The sequence below is a fragment of the Gallus gallus genome, chromosome 15, assembly GCF_016699485.2.
Source record: "Gallus gallus isolate bGalGal1 chromosome 15, bGalGal1.mat.broiler.GRCg7b, whole genome shotgun sequence".
NCBI classification, from domain to species: Eukaryota; Metazoa; Chordata; class Aves; order Galliformes; family Phasianidae; genus Gallus; species Gallus gallus.
Genome location: NC_052546.1, coordinates 11,388,126 through 11,400,596, shown reverse-complemented (window position 1 = coordinate 11,400,596; position 12,471 = coordinate 11,388,126). Strand labels below are relative to the sequence as shown.

General features: G+C 46.7%; 1 protein-coding gene across 11 annotated transcripts in view; it reads left to right on the top strand.

Annotated features, from left to right (window-relative positions):
* Positions 1 to 229: 229 nt before the first annotated feature.
* FBXW8 (F-box and WD repeat domain containing 8) overlaps positions 230 to 12,471 on the top strand; it is a 48,070-nt gene continuing 35,828 nt past the window's right edge. For 2 of the 11 annotated variants that reach the window (XM_415314.7, XM_040648239.2), the window contains exons 1-4: positions 1,293 to 1,717; positions 4,219 to 4,323; positions 10,423 to 10,587; positions 11,184 to 11,272. In XM_415314.7, the coding sequence (XP_415314.2) occupies positions 1,457 to 1,717; positions 4,219 to 4,323; positions 10,423 to 10,587; positions 11,184 to 11,272 (620 nt within the window). In that variant the 5' untranslated portion in view covers positions 1,293 to 1,456. Of the gene's footprint in view, positions 369 to 666; positions 1,718 to 1,843; positions 1,965 to 2,246; positions 3,502 to 4,218; positions 4,324 to 5,638; positions 5,737 to 10,422; positions 10,588 to 11,183; positions 11,273 to 12,471 lie in introns of those variants that run through there. The other 9 variants (XM_015294877.3, XM_046901420.1, XM_015294880.3 and 6 more) reach the window with 9 other exon arrangements.

Below are 12,471 nucleotides of genomic sequence, written 5' to 3'. Positions count from 1 at the left end.
GTGAGGGACTGGCGGGGCAGGTGGGTGTGGGGCAGCTTTGATGGGGCTTGACGGGCAGGAGGGACAGCGAGGGAACAAGTGGCTCTGAGGGTGTGGGAGGGGGACACAGCGAGAACTGAGGGATAGAGGGGACATAGGGATGGGAGAGCAGCGTGGGAACCGAGGGCGCGGGAGTACGGGCTGGGCAAGGAGACAGTCTCGGGATTGTACTGAGAACTGAGGGTCTGGGTGTGGGGCAGGTGACTGGGGGGGGCAGTGTGGGATCAGAGGCCAGAGTGCATGTTGAGAGATGGTGGGGAAGAGGGACGGTGTTTGTGTACTGAGACATCTGAGACCTGGGAACAGTTACTGAGAGTGCAGAGATGGAGGTAAATGTGGATGAGAGGGGCAGGGTGTGTGTGTGGGGGGGCGGAGGGCAGTTTAGGTGGGAGGTGAAGGAGTGGGGGGACAGTGTTGGCTGAGGGGAGAGGCTGAGATGGGGGTCTGTGGAAATGGAGTGACATGGGGACGGTGTGGGACAGGGGGGTACTGCTGGGGGGGGGTACTGTCACAGCTGAGGTACAGCATGAGGATGGGGGGTTCAGGGAGCTGGGAACAGAGTGGGAGTGACTGAGAGAGCGAGGATGGAGGGGGCGGCGGGGGGATTACAAAGGGCTGGAGAGGATTTCATCAGCAGCAGCATTACTGATTCTGACCACAGGCCGTGCGCTGAGCCGTGCGCTGCCAGTGGGGAGCCCGCGCTCCTCAGGCATTGCAATGGGGCCCAGGAGAGCCCCTGGGGAGCTGCTCCCCAGCTGATGACACCCACCCCCCCCCGGTCAGCAGAGGCACCTGCCCCTCCATCCAAGCAGCATTTGTACAGGGAAACTTGTGTGTGTTTGTTTATTTATGGAGGGGAGGGGTCTAAATACAGCAGTTCCATCCCAAAATGAGGTAATGCACAGGAACAAGAATCCCTGCGCTGCTCCTCTGCCTGCTACCTTATGCTGCTCTTCTGTGGGGCAGCAGCAGCGCCACGGCCCATAGCTCAGTGCTGTGGGGAGCAGGGAGCGCTGGGTCAAACACCCCCGCTTTCCACTGTGTTCTCTCCTCTCCTTCCAGCCGGCCAGGCTGCAGGCCACAGGGCTGCAGGCCACAGGGCTGTGCTGACCCACGCGCCTCACTGACCACACAGCGATGGATTCACAGGGAGACCGCGGGGCGGGTGGGAGGAGGGCAGGGAGCCGGGCGCAAACGTGCGGGCAGCGCACAGCCCTTCCACCGCGAGAGGCACGGCGTCAGCCGCCCCGGGGCTCCGCCGGCGCGCAGTGCCCGCGCTTCGCGCTCTCCCTCAGGCACAAAATGGCGGCGGCGCTGAGCGCCGCGTTCCCGCGCGGCCGCAGCGGGGTAGGAACCTTCGCGGCGCGGAACGCGCGGGCGCGGGGGGCGGTTTCCGGGCCGGGCCGGCCCCGCCGCCATGGCCGAGGGCTCGGCGGAGCTGGAGCTGTTCCGCCGGCGATGGCGGGAGGAGCTGGCGGCGGGCGGCAAGAGGCGGCGGCGGGAGGCCGCGGAGGGGCCCGACGGGCTGGGGCGGGACGGGTCGGGCTGCCTGGCGCTGGCCTGCAGCCTGCTGGACGGCGAGAGCCCGGCCCCGCGCAGCCCTCCGCCCGCCCGGCCCTGCGAGGAGGCCGCGGGGGATGAGACCGACGACCTGCTGGGACAGCTCATCCGCGACCTGGTAGGGCGGGCTGCGGGGCGAGGCCTGTCCTGGCGTGTGGGGGGCTCCCGGCCGGGCCGTCAGAACGTGTGTGATGCCGGGCTGCGTGTGTCCCGTAGCCCTACAGATCGGTTTTCCTTCCTTCAGAGCAGCTTTGTGGCGTTTTACGTTAAGAATTTCGGTTTCTCTTCTGCTCCTTACTGAAGCCCCTCCAGTGTGGGTGTATCGGATGCTCTGTGTTGTGACGCTGCTTAGCAGGAAAACAAGTGTGAGTTCTTTGCATAGAAGAGTTAATTGGAAAAGAGCCTTAAATACAGTTCTGAGCCCCTTAAAAGTTAGGTTGGTGATTCCTTCTAATGCAGTAGAAGTTTTTATTTGCAGTGTAGAAAAACTTGGGGGGGGAGACCCGTTTTTCTCACTGGCTTCACTGTGGCTGTTTATTCTTTGCTTTAAAAAAAAAGAAAAAGAAAAAGAAAAGGGGGGGGGAGGGCAGATTAAAGTTCTGCCTGCAAGGCATAGATTGATCCCTGCAAGGAATCTGCTCTCCATTGGTCCCCAGGAACCCATCCAGGGGGCAGCAGCCCCAGGGCTGTGCTCCTCCAGCACTCAGCCGGGTCACTGCTGCTCACCAGCACTGATGTTAGCACAGCACTCTTAATATCCCATTAGAATTGAGTTTGCTCCTTGTGCTCACAGTGTGGCTGCACATTCTCCTGTAGGTTAGTTTATAAATGCATGTGGCTGCTGTTGTCTTATTTGCCCTTTTCCCTGAGTGAGCTGTCAGTGCTATGCTGTGCCTGTGCTGGCCAGGCTGTAAGTAGCCTCTGTGTGATGTATCTTCAGTACACACGGGTACTGGGTTCTACTTGGCCATGGGTCAGCTCCAATTTGGAAGCAATATACTCATAGTGGTGCTGTGCCCAAGCCCATGAGCCCAAGGCTAAGCCTTGCTCATGGCTCCTCTCATTCATTTAGGCTGTGTGGCTCCAAGAGCCAGGCTGGTTCACATCTGCCCAGCTCAGGCTCTGCCTGTGTGTGGCCGTGGCAACGCACTTGGAATCCATTTATTTATTTAGTGTCCCCTTTGGAGATGGAATCAGTTAAAGCCATGTGGAAACAGTGTTTGTACAAATCCACAGTGGGGAGCAGTGCCTGTGGGCCTCGTTTGGAGGGGAGAGGAGAAGGGACAGAGCAGGAGGGCCACTGCAGGCTGTCTGCAGCCTCAGCACATGGGCAGGGCTTGGTGCTTAAAGGCTGCTGCTGTCCTTCTGAAACGGCCCAATGGGAGCAGCGCCTATCTTTGTGCTGTCTGCACACTTGTCTCTAGCGTGTGGTACGCCTTACATTAAAACCTTTCAGTGTATTATACAACAGTTTTCCTGTGCAAGTGTGTTTTAAATAAACCTGGTGTTGTCTGTTTGGCCGCTTCTTTGGCACTGCAAAGAGACCAGGTTTTAATGAGCAAGGAGCTAGTGTAGAAGAGACCTGCTGAAAAATAAAGGTCTTGGGGCCATAGAGCTGCTAGGAGTCAGAGTACAGTCCCAGCTGGCCTGGCTAACTGGTGGCATACATGGAGACTGATGGGGAGATTGTAGAAACAGAGCATGGTTGGGTTAGAAGGGTCCTTAGAGCCCCCCACAGCCTTTGCCCTGGGCTGGTTGCCCCCACCAGATCAGGCTGTGCAGGGCCCCATCCATGGCGTGGAGCGTTGCCAGGGAAGAGACACACACAGCTTTTCTTCTGCAGCACTTAGGAAGAGGATGCAGACACCAGGAAAACAAAACACTGGAGCACAAAACTTCAGAGTGAGTGACATACAGAAATGTTTACACTGGACTGGTTTTGCACTCTTTTTTGTGTAGTATAGAAACTTTGGAATCTCCAGGCAGAAATGGAGAAGAGGATAAATCTGATGCAAAAAATTACAGGAAGATTTATTAATGAGATAATTAGAATAAAAAGCCCTGCTAGGAACAGCATTTGTGCTGCATTTGGCAATTAGATACAAGCACTGGATTCTTTGGTTTACAGATGTGGTAATGAGTTTAAGCAGTGGCCTTTCCAACATGCCATGAAAAAAGAAATTGGTGTTACTGATGGACAGAAGTGAACAGCAGCAGCATCTTCACTTGATTTTATATCAAGATATTCCTTCACTTTCCATCATCTGTTTGATCTTTTTTGACATTGAAACCATAGAGAAATAGTTGTTACAACTTGCCTTGCCTTCTGTGCTATGTGACTATTGATAAGCCTCTTTGATTTGCTTTTTAGCTACACATAGCAATGTAATATACTTTGTCCGCTGTGTCTCAGAGTGAGCAGACTAGCTCTGGTGCCACCATGCCAGCATGACCTGTCTGATGTTGTGCCCTTAGGAATGGAGAGGGGGGATAACTTCTGCCTTTGTTGTGGAGCTGTGATGGCACTGTTCTTTCTTAATACCACTATAACTTTTGCTACTATTTGGCTATGCAATAAGGAAGCCTAACAAATTATTTTCTTTCTTTTTGTCTTTCCAGAATGAAATCAATGAGGTTCCTTTTTTTGATGTCCATCTGCCATATGAACTGGCATTGAAGATATTTCAGTATCTGGGAAAGGCTGAACTGGGAAAGTGTGCTCAGGTAAGCAGTGCTGGCAGTTTGCTTCCCACATCAAATGAGCATGTGTGCTCAAGCAGCAGTAAGGCACTGTGATGCAGGGAACGTGTGTGTTAGCTCTAGTGGCTCAGCTGGTTGTAGTTACTGGAAATCCTTCCCAAACCGTGTATTGAAAAGTAATAATAATTGAGCTGGATTTATAGCCTCCAGTCAAGTATAGCTAACCCAAACATTTGTGATTTGCACGTAACCAAAACCATACAATTTAAAAGAAATGTTTGCAAAGATCTTTTAATTCAAGCAAGTGTAGTCAGAAGCAGGTCAGAAGCAACTGTGTTGCTGCAACACTGAGAGCTCAGCACTTGAGTGGCAATAAAACTGCTCCCTTCTTCCCCCCCCCCCCCCAACATTTCTCAGTTGACAGGTGTTGTAGAGTAGCAACCTTTTGTCTTTAGTAGTTTCATACAAAGCTACATTCTTAAATGATACTGATTTCCTGCCCCATCCCCCTGGTTTATATAATTCTGTGGCAGTACTCTGTGATAGCACTTTCACCAGTGTGTTCTCAGTTGTAGTCCTTGTGTCATCGCTCCAAGTGGCCGTGCTAATGTACACACAGTCAACTGTACTTAGACTGCTCATCTCGTGTTCTTGAGCCTCTGTCTCCTTTCTCTGCTCACTAAAAGATGAACCTCCTCTCTGAATGAATCTCCAAAGCAAGCTTAAATCAGCAAGTGCTGATTACCCTGTAAAATAGTGTTGTGAATGTGAATTGCCAGCTTCTCCCATCATCGCTGTTTAGTGCTTCAGGCTGGTGTTCATTGAACTCTTAGTTACAAAACACATCTTGCTGCAGCTTAAAATCCAATCAGAATGTGGTTCCTTTTGTGATACTGGAAATATTCCCTGGACTGTTTGTTAGATAAAGAAATGTTAATGTGTAACAACAGGGTAAAGCTTTGCAGCAAGCTTAATGCAGGCGTTAACCAAATGACACGTGCACTGAAATTAAATTGGTCTTTGAATGTAGAGTCTGAGCAAGTCACAGTTTTAAGTAGTTATGGGTCTTTATTGCTTAAATCTTTGACTTGCTAATGCCTTGTAGGAACACGGGCTGCTAGAAGAGAAGTACTTCCTCTCGTGTGGTTGCTGGTGCAAAGGAAAAACATTCTCTGGAATGGTGCTGACTAGAAGAATGAAGCTTTCAAACAGGCCTGAGTTTCAGTCATTTGATACAGGGAGATACAAGCAGTTAAGGCCACATTCCACAAAATGGAACAGGATTGCATTTGGGGAGTGGATTACTTTTAGTTCAGTCTCTCTCTTTTGTTTCTCTCAGGCATGATCAGTTTACCTCGTGGTGCAGCAAAAAGCCTGGCTGCTGCAGGGCTGCTCCTTTTCTCTGTGCTTGAGCTGCACTCAGTTTCTCTCTCCCACGTTTGTTTTAAATTTGAATCTGTTCTCAGAAAATGTGTTTAACACTCAGCAGATTTTCCACGTTTCTCATTTGCCTTCGAAGGCCGAGTCAGATGCTCCTTTGTGGCCGCTGACAGGTAGCTGAGCACATGCCCAGTGCTTTACAAGGCTCTCCGAATGAGATGGATATCCAATGCTTTTAGTGCAGAGCTGGCTTCTTTTGACGTGTTTAAATAAAAAGCGGAGCAATAAAAATAAATGCCATTTTCATTTTTCTCTTGGTGATTTTTGTCTTCTGAAGGGAGGCGGGGGGAAAGCCCTCTTCTGTTAAATGGAAAGCCCTGCTGCTTTACGTTGTTAGCGTAGAAAGGTTTTTTTTATTAAGGCGCCTTGGGACTTTAGTGAAATTGGGCCAGCCAGTGGAATTGGCATGGTGAACTATGCGAGTGCCTTTGGAGAAAACCTGTTTGCTTAGTTCTTTAAGCCAAATTGGTAACCGACTAACAGTAAAGTAGCCTGACTGCAGAGTCTCTTTGAGATGTAATCACATCACAGACTGCTCTGGAGAACTTTAATTTCTCCCTGATATTTCCCCCTCCCCCTCTTCCCCACAGCTTTTCTTTGATTTTTGGAATCAGTACCATAAAACACAAGCTATGCATATGGTACTTGGAACACAGAAGCCATGTGCAGCATGTCAGTTAATGGTGTCATCAGTTCCTGAGCTCTGGTGGGTGTGCAGTACCCATTTGATACCCACTGGTGTCCAGCAGATCAGTCCCTACTGATATCCCCTATTTTCAGAGAGCAGAGAAAGGTATCTGGGGCTCAGCGCAGAATTGCAGTGCTTTTTCTCCGAGGTTTGCACTGGCCCTGACAGATAGGAGAACCTTTTGATTTATTTATTTTGTGTCTGGCTGTTAGAAGAAGGATCCATGCAATGAGTGACTCTTACTCTTGTGACTGCTGCGATGAGGATTTGAGAACAGGTTCTCCTTCACTGTGATTCTAAAAGGAAAAACAATCCCTTGGGCCACTATGGCTGATGGACTGCATCAGAACCCTTCGTGTTATTTGGGGCTGGTGCTGCAGGGCATTGCTCATGGCCTTAGGATCTGGCCTCAAACTGTCAGCCTTAGGATAAGGTGAAGTGTCCGGTGTGTGAAGCTGTGTGCTCCTCAGTTGTGTTACTGCTCTCTAGTAAATACCAGAGGCCGCATAAATTACATTTTGTGGTGGGAAACACTTCCAGACAGCGTGTATTGAATTTTAGCAACACTAGGGCAGAGTTCTATTTCTGAACAGATCAGTGGGAAGTTGTCTTTGAACTGTTGGTGTTCTCATCTGAGAGACACTTGGAAATGTTTACTAACACAGCAATTGTTTATGTATCTAGGGCAAGAGAGCCTGTTTCTAGGAATTTAAGGATGAATTGTCTTGCACAGATCAAGAATTTCAGATGCTTGCTGTTAAAGCGTCTGGAATTGTCGAACTGTTTGGTTTTCAATGTTAGAAATCTGAGAAATAAAATCTTAGGTATTTTACGTTCATACTTTTGCATCATGATTGTGTACAGATAATCACCCACCGTCCTCTCAGCTAGGGGAGGGAGAGCAGAGAAGGGGATGGATGAGGATTTCCTGAGCTCAGGGCTTAGGGTGAGACTTAAAATAACATTATGGCTGCGAATTGAAAAGATGAGCAGCTTCCACCTGGTAAATGTGCATCTGAATGGCTTTGGCTGAAATACTACTTGGCGCTAAGTATTGTACTGAATTGAAAGTCCAGATACTTCAAAATGAGGCCCCTGGATTCAGCAAATGAACCTTGAATCTATCTTTGTGTGACCAGGGAAGAAAACAAACCTAATGAAGCAAAGGCAGTTATCAGACGGGGAGGGATGAATAAACCTTCATTAGGATTTAAGCCAGTTGATTTAGACAGGATTAGAGGAGTTTAGGATTCAATGGAAGAGGTGGATTTCTTTAGTTACTTTGTTTTGCTTGCTTTTGCAAAAACAAGTAATAATAATAAAAAAAAATCCCCAGACACAAAACCAAACAGCAAAACCTATGTCAGCAAAAGCCTCTGAAGTCCTTCAGAGCATTATTGCTTGCTGAACTCCAGACAGAAAATTGTTCCTCTGCGAAGCTCAGGGGAAACCAGAGTTGCTTTGAGAGTCATAGTAAAACGATAAGAGGAACACTAATGACAAAATTAAATTGCAGCCTCTAAATCTATAAACAACCCCATAAGATGTTGTTATTGATCATTGTAGGAGCTGGCATGGAGTGTAAATTTGGAAATAATTATGTCTGTCATTTCAGAAGAGCTTTGTACACAACAGCTCCTCTCCAACAAACAGAATGTGTGGGTGCATGCAGATAAAGCTGTGATGCTGTGGCTTCTGGGGCCTCACCTGAAACCTCGAGTCAGGCAGCTCCAATAAAGCTGACTTGGAGCCAATGGCTGGTTTTAATGCGGCAGCTCACAGTGGTGCTGTAAAGCAAACTGCTCGAGATACTTTTATTAGAGGGCTCTTGCAGCTGAGGCTCGCTCAGTGGGGCTTTTACAAGGGATTGCCATGCCAGTTTTGGTGCGTTAAGAAAAGGCTGCGTTAGGGACCCGTTGGAAAGTCATGCCTGTAAACCAGCAGGATTTGATGTAATTTGATTTAAAAAAAAAAAAAATCATAATAGGATAGGATCTCTATTCCCCTTGAATGTTTATTCCTGAAAGCTGAATAGGCATCTAGATTTTATGTGGTTGTCTTCCCCTCTCCTTTTTTTTAACTGTCTTTATGGAATACTTTTATGGCCTCGAAACCAGAAAGGTCTGCACAAACACTGTCTGCTTTGGCAGACTCCAATGGTGTATGTTTTCCTTTTTATTTATTTTACTTTCTTCCTATTAAAGCAAGCAAAAGTGGGCAGGGTTGGGCTTGGGTGGGTTGGTGCACGGACAGAAGCTGCCTCGTGGCTGTCAGCAGCAGCGTGCTCCCTTGTGGGACCAGGAGAGGGACCTGTGCTGCTGGCCGAGCTCGGCTGTGTGCTCTGCTCCTTTGTGGGGACACCAAACACTGCTTGGTTTTTCCTTTGAGCAGTAACGTGTGGGTTTATATTGCTTTAAAATCGATTTCAGAGCAAATTCCCCATGAAACTCTAGCAGTTTGAATATATATATATATATATATATTCTTTCCTTTGAGCTTCCTGAGTGTGTCCCTTCAGCAACAGGAGCATTGCACATGGGTGTTCTTGCTTTTGCACACAGTGCTAGAGGTGCCCAGTACTGTTAGGTAATTTGTAAGGCAGCATTGCCTTACCCAGGTTGCTTTCTTTAGTGGTGGAGAGGGGCTGTGTATCTTCTGAACGTTTTGGTGGTTGAGTGGAATGGGGGAATGCTCACTGCTGGGCTTGGCTATTCCTGCTTGAGAGCTGCTCTTGTGTGCAGGTATCAGATCCTAAAATACCTGCAGGTTACTCTTCTTTTTTCTTTCTTTCCTGAAAGAAACGAATCATGAAACATGATACAATTCTTCTTTCCTAACGGGACGGGATGTTGGATTTTGAAAGCACAACTGTGACGTGTGTCTTTCTGCAACAAGCCCAATGGAGGCAGCACAGTGTAAATAAACCAGCCAGAAGCTTCACAGTGTTCTCTGGGGCATGTCCTGTGTCGGTGCTGCTTGTAGCTGAGCACACGTCCTGATGCTGGGGCACTATGGAGCACGCAGGGACTTGTTGCAGCCGTGCACCAGCTGCAGGGATCTCACACTTTCAGTGTTCCTCTTAACGTACAACACTCTGCAAGGCTTCACTTCGTGTTTAAAAGCTGTGTTTCTAGCAAGGCTGGAGCAAAGCATGCGTGTTGATAACAAAATATAAAGGGGGTTAATTTTATAAAACAGGAGATGAGTAATGTAGTTAATTTCTTCCTTCTGGGTCAGCGTGTAAACATGGAAGCAATGGCAAGTAGACATGGGGTGCTGGGTGCTGTGGGATTCTGTATCAAAGCAAGACCTAGATTTTGGTGTAATCTTGGCACTGGGGGCTCAATTGTAAGCTGCTACAAATGATGTCAGCCCAAGAAGCTTTTTTTTTCAGTCTTCTGGAAACAGTGTCCAATTGATTACTGCTTTCACTGGCAGCAGTTTTCATTGGTTAAATTTGTTGTTTTTTTTAAATTAAGAGTTACAGAGTACAGATGCTACTTAAGTTGCCTCTCACCTCTTGAATCTTTAATTCTAAGCCCACAATTGGTTATGATGAAGCAGCTTTCTCTGAAATGGACAGCAACTTGAGGCTACTTGAAAAACTTAATAATTCATTCCTATTTATGCATACTGTAATACAATAGGTTATAAATCACTAATGTCACCCAGCCTAATCAGGCATTGTCAGTAGCATGGTGGCGTGATCTGCAAGCTTTTCTTAACAACAAATGGGAAAATAAATTCATATTTTTGCTCAAAGCTTACAATGCTGCCTTAATTGTTTTCTTGCTCCTTTTCGTTTCCAAATTTCCTGTGGCACTTATTTCAGATATAAGCAATGTGGCCACCAAACTCTGGTGTCTGTGTTTTGTGCAGTTTTAGCAGAATGGAAACTGACTATTTTGACCGAGTTTTTTCAAAAGACTCAACAGAAATGTGTTGTTTTATATGAAATCTGACATGTGAGATATGTATATATGTTTGGTTTCCAGGTCAGCAGAACATGGAAAGTGCTCGCAGAAGATGAAGTGCTGTGGTACCGACTGTGCCAACAGGAAGGATACCTGTTGGATGTGAGCATCTCTGATCGGCCCTGCTGGAAACTCGCCCTGAAGGACTGCCGTGCCAAAGAGCGCGCTCTGCGAACCAACTGGAAGGTAAAAGGGAGAGATTGGCTTAATGGGATCCAGATGCTGGAGAAAAATGGGAACCTGGTTCAAACAAGTGGCGGCGAAAAGCTGGTCTTCTGAATTGCAGCTTCTTTTGGCTGGTTAAAAGGGGAAAGCTGCTAAGGGATTTATGAGACATGGCCCCAGCTGTAATACTTTTTATTTTCTTGACGGTCAGTTGCTTTTGGGAATGGGTCTTTGATTGCAGCTTTATTCCCATGACTTTGGTGAAAGATGTTTTTACTTCATCCATCCTTAGGCATTGACAATCAGCCTTTAAGATGAAGGCTTATTCTCTGTTCATTACGTATCCTGGCAAAAAGAAAGGTATCATTTCTTTGATGTCATGGTTACGTTTCTCTGCTTAATGATTACGAATGGTAATGGTGAATGATGACTTCTTTCTTTTTCTGTCTGTAAAAAGTTCCAGGAGGCAAGCATGAAATACAGGAGCCTTCACTCTCAGCTGCACAGCAACTCGTCAGCAGCAATAGTAAAGATCAAGGGTTTCCTATGTGGAAGCAAACAAACTTAGTAGATGAATTAATTGCAATACTAATAGCAAATCTTGTCTTTCTATGCAGAACCGCAGTGGTGCTGTGAGTCAGCTGCAGTATGAGCTGGGAAAAGTCCTGTGTGATGTACATTCTTGTGATGGAGTTGTTATTGCTGGGTGAGTATGACATTGTGCAGTGCTCATTGGCTCTTCACTGTTTGAAATCTTGTGCTGCTTTTTGTACAAATTCAAAAGAAGTACCACTTTTAGGCAGGAAGGGTGATTTTTGTTTTTCTTCCTTTGGCTGCCCTTTCTTTGTGGGTGAGAAACTTTGGCCCTATGGTAAGCAATAATTATAGGCATCTACAAATCACTTCAGCAGTACAAGTTTTTGTTGTAATGCTATCTTAGGTAAGTATGGTCCTTGTAAAGCTGTAGTACTTTCCAATGAATTGTATCCATTATTTTGCTGCAGAAGCACTCAAAATGTAGATGTGTACTGGAAAATGCTTGGGAAAAGAGTAATGACTCTTTCTTTTTTCCTTTGATGAAACTGTTTTGATCACAAAGATAGGTGTGTCCTGGGGCAAGATAAATTTAGCTTGTTACTGTACTCCACTATTTTTTAAGAGACGGTATGGAGGAAAAAAAAAAACATGGAGAAACTCAACCTCCTTTTTTCACAGTGCTAAACTTTGTCAGAACTGTGACTTAAGTGTTAGTTATTCACTTCTCTTATGCTTTCAAAAGACTGGTTTAAGACCATCCCAAACTCTTGGCAGAGGTTACCATGACTCGCATCAGTTGTGGTAAAGTTTTGCTGTATTTTGCTTGCATTCAGTAATAATGAGTCCCACAGAAGAAGTCACACTAGTAAATAGAAATGATAACATCACAGGACAGAGGACATTGTCCTTCAACATACCAGAGTTCCATATTTTATGATACCACTCCATGTTAATGGCGTGATTGTGCATTGTGGAATGAAAGGAAAACTGCCTGTAAAATACTGTAAAATTCACTCATCAGTTACAGGGAAAGTGACTGGAAATACATCATATGTAGGTAACTCCCATATGCCTTGAAACCCTTTTGAATTCTGTTGGGCAGCTAGGAGGTGAAATGTAACCTAGCAGACAGCAGGAATGAAAGAATTTTAAGCCTTATTAGAATCACTGTTGTTTCTACTATTTACTAGATGCTTTCCCACTTGCCTTACTACTTACTACTACTTCACTTGGAGGTCTTGCTTCCTGTTCTTTGCTGCCCTGTTGTCTCACTGACTGTTGCTTCTCTTTCTCTACCTTCCATGCAATGAAAACGTGTCTGCTAAAGACACATGCAGTCTGTGACCTCTGGAGGGGCAGTGCCACACA